Source organism: Harmonia axyridis, chromosome 1, assembly GCF_914767665.1.
Source record: "Harmonia axyridis chromosome 1, icHarAxyr1.1, whole genome shotgun sequence".
NCBI lineage: Eukaryota > Metazoa > Arthropoda > Insecta > Coleoptera > Coccinellidae > Harmonia > Harmonia axyridis.
Window position 1 is genome coordinate 45,586,313 of NC_059501.1, and position 18,463 is coordinate 45,604,775.

General features: G+C 33.2%; 2 protein-coding genes across 2 annotated transcripts; both read left to right on the forward strand.

Annotated features, from left to right (window-relative positions):
- Positions 1-11,399: 11,399 nt before the first annotated feature.
- LOC123670994 lies at positions 11,400-13,550 on the forward strand. The gene has a single exon (XM_045604618.1). The coding sequence runs from the start codon at positions 11,400-11,402 to the stop codon at positions 13,548-13,550; it is 2,151 nt and encodes a 716-aa protein (XP_045460574.1).
- A 24-nt stretch (positions 13,551-13,574) lies between these two features.
- LOC123670999 lies at positions 13,575-14,900 on the forward strand. The gene has a single exon (XM_045604630.1). The coding sequence runs from the start codon at positions 13,575-13,577 to the stop codon at positions 14,898-14,900; it is 1,326 nt and encodes a 441-aa protein (XP_045460586.1).
- Positions 14,901-18,463: the final 3,563 nt, after the last annotated feature.

Here is an 18,463-nt window from a genome sequence, read left to right on the forward strand (position 1 = left end):
AGGAAATATGAGAGCTAATCCGATGATTTTTCGTATGAATAATGATAGAGTGAGTACGAATCTGTTTGAACGAAAAATTCGAAATAAAATCAGATCCGGACTCAGAAATTTTAGTTTTTCTGAAATAAGGTAAAAACAACACCCTGTATGCGGTTTTCAATTTTTTTGACTTCAGATTCTGAGAGAGCAGAAAAAATACTTTCGAACTCAACTATCATCCCGAATGGCACAAATTTTTCCTCCTTTCTATGACCCTTCGAATGTCAATCTTCCGATTTTCGCTCCTTACATATTATTATTTTTTCGACATTTCAGAGTAATGAGATCTCAGATAGTTACTCATAAGAAAAAAAAGAGTCATAAACGAATCAAAAATTTAATAAAAATTATCAAAAAAGCGAAAAACAGTTAACATTTGGAAAATTTACGAACTATTTCTGAAGTACTAATTGATGATTCAGTAGGAACAAGATTAATGATTAATTCTTCAAATATTGTTCAAAATGAAAACCGTCAACTTCTTTTCTCTTAGTCGATCTTTCAGATGAGTTTGGATCATTTTTTCCTGTAATATCCAAAGTTTCATTCGTCATGTACATATTTCTATCATTAGTCTTGAATCTAGTTGCCAGTTATGTCAATTCTATGGTGTGCTATCATTTATGATGAGAAAAGATAGAGCATTTAGTTATCTGTCAAACTAGTGATTTAATTGTTGATACAATCTTACTTCAATTTGTTGAAAATCATGCCGCACACATTTTTTAATGAAGAGTATGTTGACATGCTTTTGGTGTATGGTAAATGTGATATAAACGGAAGAGCAGCTGAAAGGGAGTATCGTAGTCGTTTTCCCAATCGTCGGGTTCCAAATCACAAAATTTTTTCCCGCCTTGTTGCGCATACGAAACAACATGGTACTTTTCCCAGCAAAACAGTTTCTGAAAGACCACATACAATAGAAGAGAATATCCGTGAAAATATTTTAGAAACTGTGCAAAACGATCCGGGAGTAAGTATCAGACGATTGGCTTCAATTCATGAAGTATCGAAATGGTACGTTTGGAATACTCTGAAGAGTGAAAAATATCACCCATATCACCCTCAACTTGTCCAGCAGTTGGAACCTGGCGATGAGATCGCACGGATTCAATTTTCCAGGTGGATAAGAAGTCATAGAAGAAATGTCCAAAGAATATTATTCACATATGAAGCTCAATTTACTCGCGATGGAATAAACAATGCTCGAAATAATCACCTTTGGCATCAACAGAATCCTTTCGCTGTCTTACAAAGACAATCACAGAGACGTTTCAGTGTTAATGTGTGGTGCGCAGTTTATGATGATAATTTAACAGGTCCTCATTTTTTCGAAGAAAGACTCACCGGAGAAATTTATAGAGATTTCCTCATGAATGTTCTTCCTAATTTATTAGGGAATATTAATCAGAGAGGACTTATCTTCCAGCATGATGGAGCACCCTAACATTTCTCAATTTTTGTGAGAAATCATTTGAACGAGGTATATCCAAATAGATGGATAGGTCGTGGTGGTCCAAGAGCATGGCCACCTCGGTCCACCGACATGACACCATTAGATTAAGTAGTTTTGAACATAATGAAAAGAGCAGATAAATGTGTAGAAGTAGGCGGTTTTCATTTCGAACAATATTCGAAGAATTAGTCATTAATTTTCCAAATGTTAACTGTTTTTCGCATTTTTGATAGTTTTTATAAAAGTTTTGATTCGTTTATGATCTTTTTTTTTTTACTTATGAGTAACTATCTAAGATCTCATGTTTCTGAAATGTCGAGAAAATAATATGTGAGGAGCGAAAATCGGAAGATTGACATTCGAAGGGTCATAGAAAGGAGGAGAAATTTGTGCCATTCGGGATGACAGTTGAGTTCGAAAGTATTTTTCCTGCTCTCTCAGAACCTGAAGTCAAAAAAATTGAAAACCGCATACAGGGTGTTGTTTTCACCTAATTTCAGAAAAACTAAAATTTCTGAGTCCGGATCTGATTTTATTTCGAATTTTTCGTTCAAACAGATTCGTACTCACTCTATCATTGTTCATACGAAAAATCATCGGATTAGCTCTCATATTTCCTGAATTATGGTCATTTGAAATTTCCTCATTTTTTCTAAAACCCCCTGTATATCAGGAACCATATACCTCAGATGAATTCAAATGGCATTTCCTCACTCCTTGAGACATCCCTCATCACCACCTAAACGTTGTCCCATTCCTCACCAGACACCCATATATATATATATATATATATATATATATATATATATATATATATATATATATATATATATATATATATATATATATATATATATATTGTTGGCAACCCCTATAACAATAAGCCTATTCATTATTACTTTCTGCTGACAGCAGCATTTATCATATCAATATAAAAGAAGCAGCACACCGCCATTAAATCAGTTCTAATCTTTCCTCTGATCCGATCAGTTCAGTTCTTTCATCCGAGCGGTATAGTTCATATTTTTCATCCGATCAGTTACGATCATTTTTCCGAGTATCTTAATAAATATCATTCTTAATATTTCGTATTATTCTTTAACGAGTGCATCTCCTAAAAAACCCTAATAAGTGAAAGTTAAGTGTAACTACAAGTGAACTCAACCCATCATCGCATCTACCCTCAGCAAACCCTTTTCTTCTCATCTCATCAAGTTTTACGGAGCTTTCCTTAATAAAGCTGCCCTGGTGACAGCAATCCTGCTATTCTTTCTTCTACATCGTGCATTATTCCAAAGAGGAATACAACACGAAATTTGGTGACAAAGCGTTGGGATAGCCACAATTTTGGAAATAATTAAATATCTCCAAAGTGACGAAGCCTAGGTGAGAGGACAACACCGGACCATCTGAGTAACTGAATCAGTCGATTCACCGGACCATAGGGAGTCAACGCACAGAGTATTGGACCAGGATTCCTCCACTTCAGCACAGCTGTTCATAGGTCGTACCCTCTACGCAACCCTCCAAAACCACCCTGCTACTCCACTTCTGTTACTGGATCTGAAGATCCACCGGACCATCGGGTGTCTACGCAGAAGCAACCCACTGTGCTACTGAGTCTGAAGATTCACCGGACCATCGGGGTCTACACACAGTTTTTTTTCTCTTCAAATAAACAGACAACAAGTAAGTCAATTTGCTATATTATCGTATTCTCAAGTAATTGTTCTCATATAATTCCTATATAAATCCTTTAAAATGTCTGTTCATACTACAAATAATGATAATATTTCGGAAGAAGGTGATGATTTAAATCTTCCAACTGCACTCTTATTTAAATTCATTAAGCCATTTTCTGGGGAAAGATCTGAACTCAATACATTCATTCAAAACACAAATTCTGCATTCCAATTAGCAAGCCCACAACAAACTCCAACTCTCTTTTTATATGTAGTTTCACAATTATCTACCGAAGTAATCAATGAATTAGAATTATCTGATATTGAATCTTGGCATGATTTGAAAATAGTTTTAAAACAATTTTATGGTCAAACAAAACATTTAGTTCAAATTCATGAAGAATTAGAAACAATCAAACAATATTTCTCTGAATCAATAACTGATTTCTTCAAAAGATTAGAAAAAATTAAAAATGAATGCATTCAAGCAGAAATTTTAAACACTTATTCAGATAGAGAAATTCCAGGATTGAAAAAAGCGATTCAACAAACTGCACTTCGTAGATTCATTATTCATTGTAAACCTGAAATTAGTCAAATGTTAAGGGCACGTAATATTAGTGATTTGAATGAAGCGTATTCAATAGCTCTTCAGGAAGAAAAACTTATTAATTATACGAAATCAAAAATAATTCCAAAGAATAATAATTTTCAACGTGGAACGCACTCTAATCAAAGAAACTTTAATCAAAGAAATTTTAATCAAAATAATTTTTTTCGTCATAAATATAATCAAGGAAATACCAACCCTAATAATTCACGAAATAATAATATGTCTAATTCAAGGAATTTTAGCTCTAATTATAGACCGAATTATGTGAATCAAAATCATCCTCATCCTTCTACTTCTAATACTCCTTCTAAGAATCAAAATCTCAATCCAAATGCATCCTCTTTTAAATTCTGTAATTATTGTAAAAAATCGGGACATTTGATAAATGATTGCTTTAAACGAAATAAAAATAATTCTAAAATCAACCATTTAAACTTGAAAATGTCGGACCTGACGAATGCCCAGGAAACCGATTAATTAATTTCACCGGCATTCCATTTAAATCGTTTGTTCATAATATTGTTCCTTCAAATCAATTGTACACTCTTTCATTTAAAGTAAAAAATGCATCTAAATCCCATATGACTTTTTTAATCGACACTGGAGCTGCATGCTCTATAGTTAAACACTCAGCATTTAATCCTGAAAAAACTTATGTCAATATAGGAGAGATTATTCTTGTCAACGGTATCAATCCGGATATGCCAATTGAAACCTTAGGGACCACTATTGTTAACTTATCACTGGACAATTTAGATATCAAGCATAAATTCAATGTTATCAATGCAAATAAAATTCAATCTCATTATGATGGACTGCTAGGCTCAGACTTTTTCGAGGACCACAATGTAATAATTAATTACGCAGACAAATCAGTTTCAATGAATACTCGCATTATTAAATTCAATAACACAATCCCCATTGATAAAATTATCATTCCTCCTCGCTCAGAATATATCGCTGAAGTTAATATTTCGAATAATCTACATCATGGACTTATTGAAAGAACCGAAATTTCTCCAAACGTTTATATTCCTAATATTTTAGTCAATAATCAAAATTCGAAAGCAAAAATACCTATTCTAAATTTGAATTTTGAATCTGTTACAATTGATAAACCTTTTTTCAAATTAGAAAAAATTCAACCAGAAAAATTTATAAATTTTACTAATTCTAAACCTTATAATTCCTCTAAATTTGAGACAACTAAACGTCATAAATTATTAAAAGAAACTCTTCGATTAAATCATTTAAATACTGAAGAAAAATCATCCATTATAAAAATTTGTGAAAATTATTCTGATTTATTCTTTTTACCTGGTGATAATTTAAATTGTACATCAACTATGAAACATAGTATTCCGACAACAACAAATACTCAAATTTCTTCAAAAATTTATCGATTACCTAAAATTCATGAAAAAGAAGCTAATGCTCAAATACAGAAAATGTTAGATCAAAATATTTTAAGACCTTCGAATTCTCCATGGAATTCACCTATTTGGATAGTACCTAAAAAGATGGACGCTTCAGGAAAACAAAAATGGAGACTTGTTTGCGATTTTCGAAAGTTGAATGAAATTACAATTGGTGATTCTTATCCACTTCCAAATATTGAAAATATTTTAGATCAATTAGGCAATGCTATATATTTTTCAACTTTAGATCTTGCTTCGGGATTTTACCAAATTGAATTAGAAGAAAATGATAAATTTAAAACTGCAATTGCAACTCCTTCAGGACTTTTCGAATTTAATAGAATGCCTATGGGACTTAAAAACAGCCCAAGTCGTTTAGCACGATTAATGAATATTGTTTTATCTGGACTTCAAGGAAATATGTGTTTTTGTTATTTAGATGATGTTGTAGTTTATGGTTCGTCTTTAGAAGACCACAATCGGAAATTAGAAACCGTGTTTGAACAATTGCGACGTCATAATTTACAATTACAACCGGACAAATGCGAATTTTTATGTAAAGAAATATCTTATTTAGGACATCATATATCTGCATCTGGAGTACAACCAGATCCAAAGAAAATTGAAACTATTAAAAACATTCCAATACCCAAAACTGCTACGGAAATCAAATCATTTTTAGGACTTATCGGTTACTATCGGAAATTCATTGAAAATTTTTCAGCTATCGCAAAACCATTGACCAATTTATTAAAGAAAAATCAAAAATTTGAATGGACCAATAAATGTCAAAAATCTTTCGATCAATTTAAGGAACTACTTTCAAAAGAACCAATTCTTCAATTTCCAAATTTTTCGGAAACTTTCATATTAACTACTGACGCTTCAAATGATGCAATCGGCGCTATTTTATCTCAAGGAACAATCGGAAAAGACCTTCCAATTAGTTATTTTTCTAAAACACTTAATAAAGCAGAACGAAATTATTCAACTACTGAAAAAGAACTTCTGGCTATTGTAGAAGCATGTAAACATTTCAGACCATACCTTTATGGACAAAAATTCATTATTTGCACAGATCATAAACCTTTAGTCTGGCTTAAAAATTGTAAAGAACCTTCAAGTCGTTTAGTTAGATGGAGATCGAAATTAATGGATTATGATTACGAAATTGTTTATAAAAAAGGAAAATTAAATCAAAATGCTGATGCTTTAAGTAGAATCATTCCTGAAAAAATAAATTCAATCAGTCAAAATTCCTTCAGTGATTTTCTTAAATTATATGAACAAAATAAAATCGAGCAGCCTTCTAATATTTTGGAAATTAATGATGATTTATTCAATTCACCTGAAAAATATTCTCTAGGTCATTGTGTTTCTAAAGATTTCCATATGGGAAAAGGAATTGCTCTTTCTTTCAAAAATAAATTTGGACAAATAAAAAATCTTTTATCTCAAAATAAATCAGTTGGACAAGTTGCAAAAATTCGATATAAGAATCGAAACATTTACTATCTCATAACTAAAGAATTTTATCATGAAAAACCATCCTATAAAACAGTGTTCAATTCACTTCTAAATCTCAAAAAATTATGCAACAAAAACAAAGATACTCATTTGGCTTTACCACGAATTGCTTGTGGATTAGATAAATTATATTGGCCTAAAATTTTTAAGATGATTCAATATGTTTTCTCAGATTCCAATATTAAGATATCAATTTATAATTTTCAAAATCAAGATTCAACCAAAATTATCCATTCAATTAATGAAGAAGAACTAACTTTCGACAATTCCAAGAATTTTCATCAAAGAGAAGTTCAAATTCCAAGACCAAAATTAATTAATATTCCTATTTTACAAATAAAAAACTTTATAATACCAATGTCATGTGACCTTTCTGATTCTAATGAATTCTCAGACTATTTAAAATCAAAATTTTCAGATTTACCTACTCGTTCGAAGATATCCGATATAGTTGTTAAAAGATTACCTCAACAATCTATTTATATTATATTTCTGAAAGAATTTTATGATGAATCTGTTCTTTATGAAAATTTATTCGAAACTTTATTCAATCTTCGACTTCTTTTAAAATATAATTGTATTCAGAAATTCGTCATTCCAAATATAGCTTTATCCAAACAAAATTCAGTCATTCGAGAAGAAACTTATTATAGTCTTTTATATTTCCTATTCCGTGATTTCGATTATGAAATTTTACCTGAAGAACGTATATTCGTACATGATGAAAACTTAATTAAAGAAATTTTATTTGAAAATCATGATTCACCTCTAGGTGGTCATCAAGGATTCGAACGCACTTATGAGAAAATCAAACAATTATATTCTTGGAAAAACATGAAAGATGAAATAAGGCAATATATTAAGAAATGTAAAATCTGTCAACAATCAAAAACTGATTTCAAACATAATAAAAGCCCAATGATTATAACAACCACTTCAACTAAATTTTGTGAACAAATTGCACTAGATATCGTAGGTCCACTTCCTAACACCAAAAATAATAATCGATTCATTTTAACCATTCAAGATGATCTTACAAAATTTATTCAAGCATATTCTTTGAATACTCATGATGCTAAAACCGTAGCAATTTATTTTCTTAAATTTTGTACACAATTCGGATTTCCTGATAGAATCCTCACTGATCAAGGTGTAGAATTTTCCTCAAATATCTTTAAAGAAATCAATCGACTAATGTCAATAAAACATAAACAATCAACTCCATATCATCCACAAACTCAAGGTTCATTAGAAAGAACTCATTTAACTCTGAAGGATTATTTTAAATGCTATATAAATAAAGATACTGATAATTGGGATGAATTTTTAAATTTTGCTACTTTCACCTATAATTCATCAATTCACAAATCAACTCAGAAAACCCCTTATGAATTAGTTTTCGGACAACGAGCAAGAATACCGTCTCAAATTAACAAACCTAAACCTTTAGCAAATTATTCGGAACTTGCAACCGATATAACAAATAAATTGAAAATTTTAAGGGAAACAGCTCGTGAAAATCTAATTAAATCAAAAAATAAATCGAAAGAATATTATGACAAATCACATAATCGAACATATGCTTTTAATGAAGGAGATCTAGTATTATTGTATGACAATCATTCAAAGGCAACGAATAAGAAACTCAATCCAAATTATAAAGGTCCTTATAAAATAGAACAAATTCATGAAAATCAAACAGCCTCTTTAAGAATAAGTAGAACAAAATTGAAAACATATCATTTTAACCAATTAAAACCTTATGTCATTTCAGATGAAAATGAAGACAACGGTTCTTCTCCTCCTTGCATTCATATTCCTAGCCCCAATCCGAGCACATCAAAACAAATATAAAATATCCTCTATTGATTCTTCCTCGGGTCTTTTATTTCATTATCTAGGAAAAGCGCAAATTTCAAACAATCGATTTACACTTCTAACGTATCATAATTTAACCAACATTAAATTTCAAGTAGAACATATTTCTCTTTATTACACGGCTTCCTCAAATATATGTAAAATTGCAATGGCTGATCACATTTCAAGTGATTGTAAAAATCAATTAAATTATGTTAAAACTAAAATGAATCTTATCAAACAATTATACAAAACAATTTCTCATCAAATCTCTTCTCAAAGGAAAAAACGCGGTATTTTAAATGGAGTTGGCACAGCAATCAAATGGTTTATCGGTACCCCTGATTCAAATGATGCTGAATTTTATTCAGATTCAATAAATGAACTAATCAATAATAGTAAACAAACTAAAGTATTAATGCAACAACAAATTTCCATTTTATCTTCAACTATTTCTAATTTCAACAGTTCTTTTCGTAAAATGAATGAAAATATCGAAATCCTCAATAATAATTTGAAAGAATTCTACGTTTATTCAAAACAAGTAGAGAGAATGAAAGAATCTTTTGAAATCGAAACTCATATCGCAAATCATTTATTGTTACTTATAGAAATGACTGATGAAGTATTGAATACTCTTGAAAATTATGTCAATGATTTCATTTTATTACAACATGGTATTATAAGTTATAGAATACTTTTTCCAGAACAATTGCTTCATGAATTATCAATTATATCTTCAAAGTTCACTCTTCCAATTCCTCTTAACATTGAAAATGTTTATCTTTATTATAAAATCATGAATTTAAAATCATTTCTAACAAAAGACTTATTAATTATTGCGTTTGAGATACCTCTTGCTTCTCTTGAAAAACTTGACATTTATCATATGTTGTCATTACCTACCCCACACAAAAATGATAATACTTTATTTTCCTATATTGAACCATCAAAATCCTTTCTCCTTATCTCCCATATGAGAACTAGTTATTTGATGGTCGATACTTTGGCAAATTGTGAAGAATACCATCCAAAGGAATGGATATGCAAGAAGATGCCTACCCTTAGAAAGACCGATGCTGCATGTGAAGTTCAATTAATATCTGCTGTGAGAAAATCAATTCCAAAGTCATGTAACACAAGAAATTTAATTGCTGACGCTGAAATCTGGCATGAAATTGACAACAATCTATGGTTATTTTCTGTTTCTACTCCAACCCAACTAACGATTATTTGCGATGAAGATCCTTTGAAAAATGAAGTTATCAAGCAAATGGGAACCTTAGAACTTAATCAAAATTGTAAAGCCTTCACCAACCAAGTCAATCTCGAAACCAATTCTATTTTGATGTCTACTAATTCAAGTTTTGAAATTCCTTCTACAAATATAGTCGACGATGACTGTTGTGAAAAATTAAAAGAAAATATTACTCTGAACTCCATACATTTGGAACCTCTCAAATTCACACAAATTAATCTTCATGAGTTAAAATATGCTCAACACAAACTAAGTGAATTTGATGAGCAACTTCAACAACAACTGAACAAACCCTTTGTGATTCAGCATTCATCATGGCTTCAAACAATAATTCCAATAATACTTGGCTTGATCACTCTTATCATTGGTTACAACATTCTAAAATGGTGTGGTTTCCTTCAATTCTTAAGAAGATACCTCTGCTGTACCAAGGAACCCAGAGCAATCGAAGGAAGTCCATGTTTCCAGATATTCAATCAATGCTGTACAACGCCAGTCGAGCAACCAATTCCAGTTTTCTACGATGTAGAGTTAGAGCGTCTCAACTACCCTAAACCTTCTACTTCACGTCCTTCTGAAGATGCCATCAGCACCGGATCCCAGTCAATGAGAAGATCCAAGAGACTCCAAGGAATCAAGATTAATCCTTTATAACTTTATTTTCAGCTCACCTTGAACTTTTGAAAAGAATTTTGATATTTTAATAACATTCTTAATTTTCATGATAATTAATGTTTTCATATTTAATATTTTAATTCTGGAAAATGCCATGTTCTCTTATTTTATTGATTCATTTGTTATTTATAATAATATTTCTATAACTGTACCGATGTACCAGCTCCATAACTCAGATATTTTTATGTTTTGTAAGGTGATCTGTTGCTTCTAGATTTTTGCTCTTTATTTAAAAAATGTAATCAAAAATCTTTTGAGGGGGGAGGTGTTGGCAACCCCTATAACAATAAGCCTATTCATTATTACTTTCTGCTGACAGCAGCATTTATCATATCAATATAAAAGAAGCAGCACACCGCCATTAAATCAGTTCTAATCTTTCCTCTGATCCGATCAGTTCAGTTCTTTCATCCGAGCGGTATAGTTCATATTTTTCATCCGATCAGTTACGATCATTCTTCCGAGTATCTTAATAAATATCATTCTTAATATTTCGTATTATTCTTTAACGAGTGCATCTCCTAAAAAACCCTAATAAGTGAAAGTTAAGTGTAACTACAAGTGAACTCAACCCATCATCGCATCTACCCTCAGCAAACCCTTTTCTTCTCATCTCATCAAGTTTTACGGAGCTTTCCTTAATAAAGCTGCCCTGGTGACAGCAATCCTGCTATTCTTTCTTCTACATCGTGCATTATTCCAAAGAGGAATACAACAATATATATACAATATATATATATATATATATATATATATATATACGCAGGGAGGCGTAAGCTTTCGGGGAGTGACGGCCCCGCGTACCCGAGTCACCCCGGATCTCCAGGTTAGCAACCTGGAATCCGCTGATCATGTTGCTCCTATAACTAGAAGTATGAATCAGGGCGGTAGAGGGCAGCGGGCTGGCCCTCTTCGGAGCCGTCCGGAGGTAGAGCCCGATGGGGATAGCTGCGGGGCGAGCGGCGCAGCCCCCCAATATGGCACCGTAAGCCCAGATTCGAATCGAATGAGAAGACCAAGAAGAAGTACCATCTTGGACGGGATAAGAAACCGTTCCGCTGAACTTACAAGAAGAGACGGGAGAACTTGCTGGACAGAGGAAGAAAATATTCTCCTAATGAGAGTTCATTATATAGCAGAGGATCTTCAACAAACTTCCAACAGAACATACCGAGAGATACTCACTACAACGTGGAATGATATCAACCCGAACAAGATATCATACCCAAATCTCCTCTCAAACAGAGTCCGATGGATCCTTCAAAATGCAAAGTTCTCAAGTGTTGAGCTGGCAAACATCAAAAGAAGCTACAGACCCCACACACCAACACCAACCCAAGATCTCACAGAAACTGAGGAAGTCAATCGAGAAAACCAACATGAACAAAACCATCAGATAAAAAACACCAGCAAAGTCTTAAACAGATATTTGCAATTGTATAGCAAAATCTCCCCCCAAGATAGACCTGGAATCCCGAGACTAAGAGGATCTCGAAAAATCTTTGAAAGCGTGAAAAGAACAAACGAAGTCATAAGAATGCATATAAACAACAACTCAACTCTTGAAGATATTGTGGATTTTGTCTATGCCGGAGCCATCACAGTGTGTGAAGAGAACAACATAGGACGAAAAACAAAGAAACGAGAGACGGAAACACAAAAAGACCCTCCATGGAAAGCTCGTCTGGAAAAGAAAATAAACGGTATTAGAAAAAGAATTGGCACACTTCATACTTACCTAAACACCACTTCACCATCTAGAAAGGTAATTAAAAGAGCACTCCACATTGCATCGGTATCAAACATCAGCAGAGAACAACTTAAGGATCGCCTCACAGTAGAATGCGACATTCTGAAACAAAAAGCGAAAGCATTAGGAAACCGATTGAGGAGATACAATGAGAGGGTCAAACGATACAGAAACAATAATCTTTTCTATAAAAACCCGAAACAATTTTACCGCACACTTGAAACAACAACAACAACAACATCTGAGCAAAAACACCCAACAAAGGAAAGCATACAGTCAACATGGGAAGAAATATGGAGCAGGAATGAGGAGCATGATGATGACGCGTTTTGGATAAGGGAAGCAGAGGAGGAATCAAGTGGATACATTATGGAAGAGGAAAACATTACTGAACAAGACATAAAAACGGTTTTAAAGAAAACAAATAACTGGTCTGCACCGGGCCCGGATGGTCTACACAACTATTGGTGGAAATACTTCACCTCAACACATACATGTCTAGCAACAGTATTCCAAAAAGCCCTAAGTAAGCCTTCACTCATACCTGACTTCTGTACACTTGGTGTAACGCACATGATACCCAAGGGAACGAACAGCGAAGACCCCAAAGACTATCGACCTATCACATGTCTACCCACGGTATATAAAATATTGACAGGAATCATTACGAAGAAAATATGGAAACATGTAGGAAAATACAAAATAATGGCACAGGAACAAAATGGGTGCAGAAAAGATGCGAGGGGATGTAAGGAATTATTAATAATAGACACTCTAATAACAAAACAGGCCAAGAAGAAACAACGGAATTTGTCCATGGCTTGGATTGACTATAAAAAAGCCTTTGATTCAATACCACACTCGTGGCTACTCAAAACCCTGAAGCTCTACGGTGTATCTAAGGCCATAATCAACCTACTTAAACATCTTATGGATACATGGAGAACAAGACTACATGTAAAAACCAACAGTAGCAACTATACAACAGATGAAGTCAACATTCGAAGAGGAATTTTTCAAGGGGATAAATTGAGTACCCTATGGTTCTGCCTAGCGATAAACTTCTTGAGTAAGCTCCTAAATAAATCCAGCTATGGTTATGTCATTGAGAAACGAAACAACACTAAAATAAACCATCTCCTTTACATCGACGACCTGAAGCTTTTTGCTGCGAATGAAGATCAGCTCCTAAGGCAACTCAAAATTGTAACATCATTCACAAAAACCATAAAAATGGAATTAGGACTAAACAAATGTGCTGCTATACATGTTTAAAGGGGAAAAATATCCGGGGGAGACATGATGAGGATACAAGATGACTTATCCATTAAAATTCTACAACCAGAGGACACATATAAATATCTAGGTATCCAACAGGGAATGGAAATTAGAACAACTGAAGCCAGGGAAGCATTCAAACATAAATTTTTCAACAGGTTAAAAAAAGTACTACAGGCCAAATTGAATGCCAAAGCTATGAACACGGCAATAAGCACCTGGGCAATACCATCCCTGTCTTATTCTTTTGGAATTGTGAAGTGGACAACAACAGATCTCAGAGCACTGGACATTCAAGTGCGAGGGCTCCTCACCAGGCATGGAATACACCATCCTTATGCCTCAGTAAATAGGCTATACATACCGAGGAATAAAGGGGGTAGAGGTATACAAAATATCGAAACCATACACCACAATATAGTCAAGGATATGAGAGAGTACTTCAAATCAAAACACTTACCTTTCTATAAAGCTCTCTCCAGGAAAGATCAAGGCATTACGGCGCTGAACCTGGCTTCTGAACATCATCCGGCTGAACCTCCAACCATCGAGGAACTGTGCGAGGATTGGCATGGCAGGGCACTTCACGGAAGATATCCAACGGTCCTAAAAAATAGAGATATAGATACAGAAAGATCGCTCTCATACCTCAAAGCTGGATACCTTTTTCCAGAAACGGAAGGTAGACTGGCAGCGATCCAGGATCAGGTGGTCCCTACAAGAGCGTATCAGAAAAACATAACGGGCAGAAATCTTCCTAGTGATAAGTGCCGTAAATGCTCTCAGGCACCAGAAACAATTCAGCATGTCACATCATCTTGCCCCGCGCTCGCTCCCAGGGAATACACTGATCGGCACAATTCCATGGCAAAAGTATTCCACCAAGCCATCGCCCTGAAATATGGATTATTAAAAACAGAAAGAAAAATACATAAATACTTACCAAAACAAGTTCAGGAAAATGATGCTGTGAAGGTGTATTGGGACCATCCACTGATAACTGACAGGCCAATCGCGCACAACCGGCCTGATATTGTCATCCTTGAAAAGATGGAAAACCGAGCCACTATAGTTGACATCACCGTACCGGCCGACGACAACGCTGAAAAAGCGTACACTGAAAAGATAATTAAATATCACGATCTGGCATTTGAATTAAAAGAACTGTATAGACTTACCCACATAACGATACTTCCTCTGGTCATCACTACGAATGGGCTGGTTGAGATGCATCTGACTGGGAACACAGCGAAACTTGGACTTCACGAAGACCTAATAGAGAAGGCGCAGAAGGAGGTGATCTTGTGGACCACGAGAATTGTGAGAAGTTTCCTCACTAGCAATTGAGTGTTGCCTTGTTCTGTGAGGAACCGGCAACCTCGAAGCCTTACCCTACAACGGTGATTAAAAAAAAAAAAAAAAAAAAAAAAAAAAAAAAAAAAAAATATATATATTATATATATAGAATGAAATTTAAGGGTCTTTAGGCTCGGGTTTTGGGAGTATTAGTATTAGTTACAACGTTTGTGGCAGATGTTATCCATGTAAAACCTCACATTCAAAGCCCTGAAGAAGCATTAAATTAATGCGAAAGCCAAGCTTTCGCATTAATTCAATGAAGCCATGAAATAGCTTGGGATCTAGTGAATTACACCTAGATGCAATCTCAAAAATGTAATATTAGCTGAAATTCCTAATAAAATTGTAAAAAATGGATAGGGATAGGATATCGAATGATAAATCAGGGATTTCAAAGTAATTAATGTCTCAAACATACAAAAATTTATATATTTCTTTAGATTATAGTATAATTTAAAAATATGTAGTAGATTTTAGGAGTTATAGATAGAAATCTTTGAATATTAGGCCAAAGAAAGTGAATATTAGAAAATTTTCCAAATTGTATATAGAATATTTGAAAATTTTGTAACTTCGAATCGACCGAATGCAACATATGTGGTACCAAAAGATGGGGAAACAAATGAAGAAATTAACTAGATCAAGATTGAAGAAGGAAAACTTACCTCAAAAGAGAAAATTGCGAAAGCATCATATTTGGAAAATTTTTTGACATCCAAGGCAATCTTGATTTCAAGAAAAAATTGAAAACCTATATAAAGCCCAGCCGAATGACAGCTAATCAGTCAGTAAAAAAACCATTGTTGAGAGCACATCACCTGACTCAAGAAATATACCTGAAATAATTGATAAACGAAAGAATTTATTTACGAAAATTTGCAAGATATTAAAATTGTTAAATACGTACCTGAAAATCATTGTGAGAAGACGTGGAAAATTATTTAACCAATTTCAAGAAGAAATTTCCCTGGATTCAAGCAAGTTGAAGCAATTCATTCATTCATTCATTCATTCAAAGTACCATACTTTGGGCAGTGAAAACCCCCACTGTGGACCAAAATATGAGTTGGGCTCAGCAGTAATGCTATGTACCCAAAATCAAGTAATGTAATATAAAATAATTCAATTGATAATAGTAATGTGGAATGATTCCTGGGGTCACGGAGTCTAGGATTAACCTATATCATCCCACAGTGGCAAACATAGTTTATAACAACCATCTTCCACATTTATGACAATTTGCTATGTTATAACATCGATTCAGCACTCAATCTCATAAACTACAACAATATTTTTAACAGTTACATAAAAATTTTTGAGCTCCAAAATGGGACGGAAGGAAAAGTAGTCATCTTCCTGTAACAACCATTTTGGAACTCGAATAATAATTTGTTTTCAAAAGATTGCCAAGTTGAAGCAATATCAAATGGAAAATGGATTCAAAACAAAGCAACTGAATTAATACAAATTAAGGTTATAATCCATTCGAGGTTAGGAGCATAGAAGACGATACCATACCATAGCATAGAACACTGATGAAGTCAATGAAGATTTAAATACGTAAATATAAGATTAGATTAATATAAATTTAGTTATTAGATAAGAATTTTTTTTATAGTTAGTGAATTTTGAAAATATTAATTAAATTCGAAAAAAAATATAATTGAATTTGAATTGAACCCTACTGAGATATAGAGTCGGCGCAAAATTATAAAAATATAGTATCAAATTTAGTTATTGGATCGAATCAATTTAATTTATATCAACAACAAAATAATCTCAGCTTGAATATACGATCCATAACAATATATATATATACAGGGTGTTTCCTAAACATGCAGCAAAAATTCAGGGGGTTGTTCCTTGGACTATTCTAAGAATATTTTGTCCTTTGATGATTTTTGAAAAACCTATTTGTTTCGAAGATACAGGGCGAACAACATTTTTCATATTTTTAAAATTAAAAATAGTTTAAATAAAAATGCGTACCGCACTGTGTTTACTAAGTAGGTACAATTTATTTTTTAATTTGTTTAACAACATTCCAATTACTAAAAACGGCTAGTTTTTTGACTAAAAATTGCTAATACATCACAAAACGAATTCAAATGAAAACCGTGTTTAATCTGTATTCCTTTACCATCTGCACTTATCAATTTTTAGTCAAAAAACTAGCCGTTTTTAGTAATTGGAATGTTATTAAACAAATTTAAAAATAAATTGTAACTACTTAGTGAACACAGTGCGGTACGCATTTTTATTTAAACTATTATTAATTTTAAAAATATGAAAAATGTTGTTCGCCCTGTATCTTCGAAACAAAGAGGTTTTTCAAAAATCATCCAAGGACAAAACATGCTTAAAATAGTCCAAGGAACAACCCCCTGAATTTTTGCCGCATGTTTAGGAAACACCCTGTATATATACAATATATATATATATATTCACTGATTTTTGCTAGAAGAGAAATGAATAAATTACTTACTGGATTCAACCTTCCTCCATATAAGTATATTGATGTAACTTGAAATAGAGAATGAGCTTTTTGATGCAGTGTTATTTGATGACCGAGTAGCTGATAGTGGACATGACCGAATGAGTGCGCCCCTGAGTTTATGATATAATATATGTATATAATTGTATGTATAGAATGGGCACTTATCTATGATCATTACTATGCTATTGAGTTTTTGTTGATTTTTATATTTTTATTGAAATATGTTAAAAGAATTTGATCTTGATTTGTGAATTTATTTGAATACTGGCTACTGCATTATATATTTGTTTATTTAGAAGTCACGTACAGGCTCACGCCTCTGTGACTATATGTTTATACCCTGTAGCTTACAGAATAAACCATTTTATTATTATTATTATTATTATTATATTTATATATATATATATATATATATATATATATATATATATATATATATATATATATATATATATATTTTTTTTTTTTCCTCTTCACCATATAGGGTTGGACTCTTCGCTGCCGGGCAGATTCTGCCAAAACAGGTCAGAGGGATGTTAGGAACTTCCTCACCAGTCTTGTGTTCGCGAGGATAACTTCTTTTTGGGCTGCGCTGATGACCTCCTCGTCCGATTCCAGTCTCTGTGTATTCTCAACCAGATGTTTCTCGACCAATCCATTTGTTGACATGACCAGAGGCAGTATTGTTGTTGACTTTAAGTTGTAGATAGTCTTCAGTTCAAAAGCCAGATCATGGTATTTTGTCAACTTTTCGATGAACGTTTTGCTCAGGTTATCGTCGGCCGGGATAGCGACGTCCATAATCACCACTGTTTTTTCCTTCTTGTTATGAAGTAGGGTATCCGGTCTGTTATGTTTGACTGGTCTGTCCGTCGTGATGAAAGTATCCCAGTATAGCTTGTAGCTTTCGTTCTCAAGGACGCTACTTGGCTGATACTCAAACGGTCTTAATGTCCTTTTTATAAGGCCGTATTTTTTAGCGATAGCCTGGTGATAAACCTTCGCCATCTCATTATGCCGTTGAGTATAATCCGTTGGCGCCAGCACACTACAT

Coding starts and splice junctions, on each gene's coding strand:
- LOC123670999 (XM_045604630.1), top strand. CDS start 13,575: ATGATGAGGATACAAGATGACTTATCCATTAAAATTCTACAACCAGAG.
- LOC123670994 (XM_045604618.1), top strand. CDS start 11,400: ATGAATCAGGGCGGTAGAGGGCAGCGGGCTGGCCCTCTTCGGAGCCGT.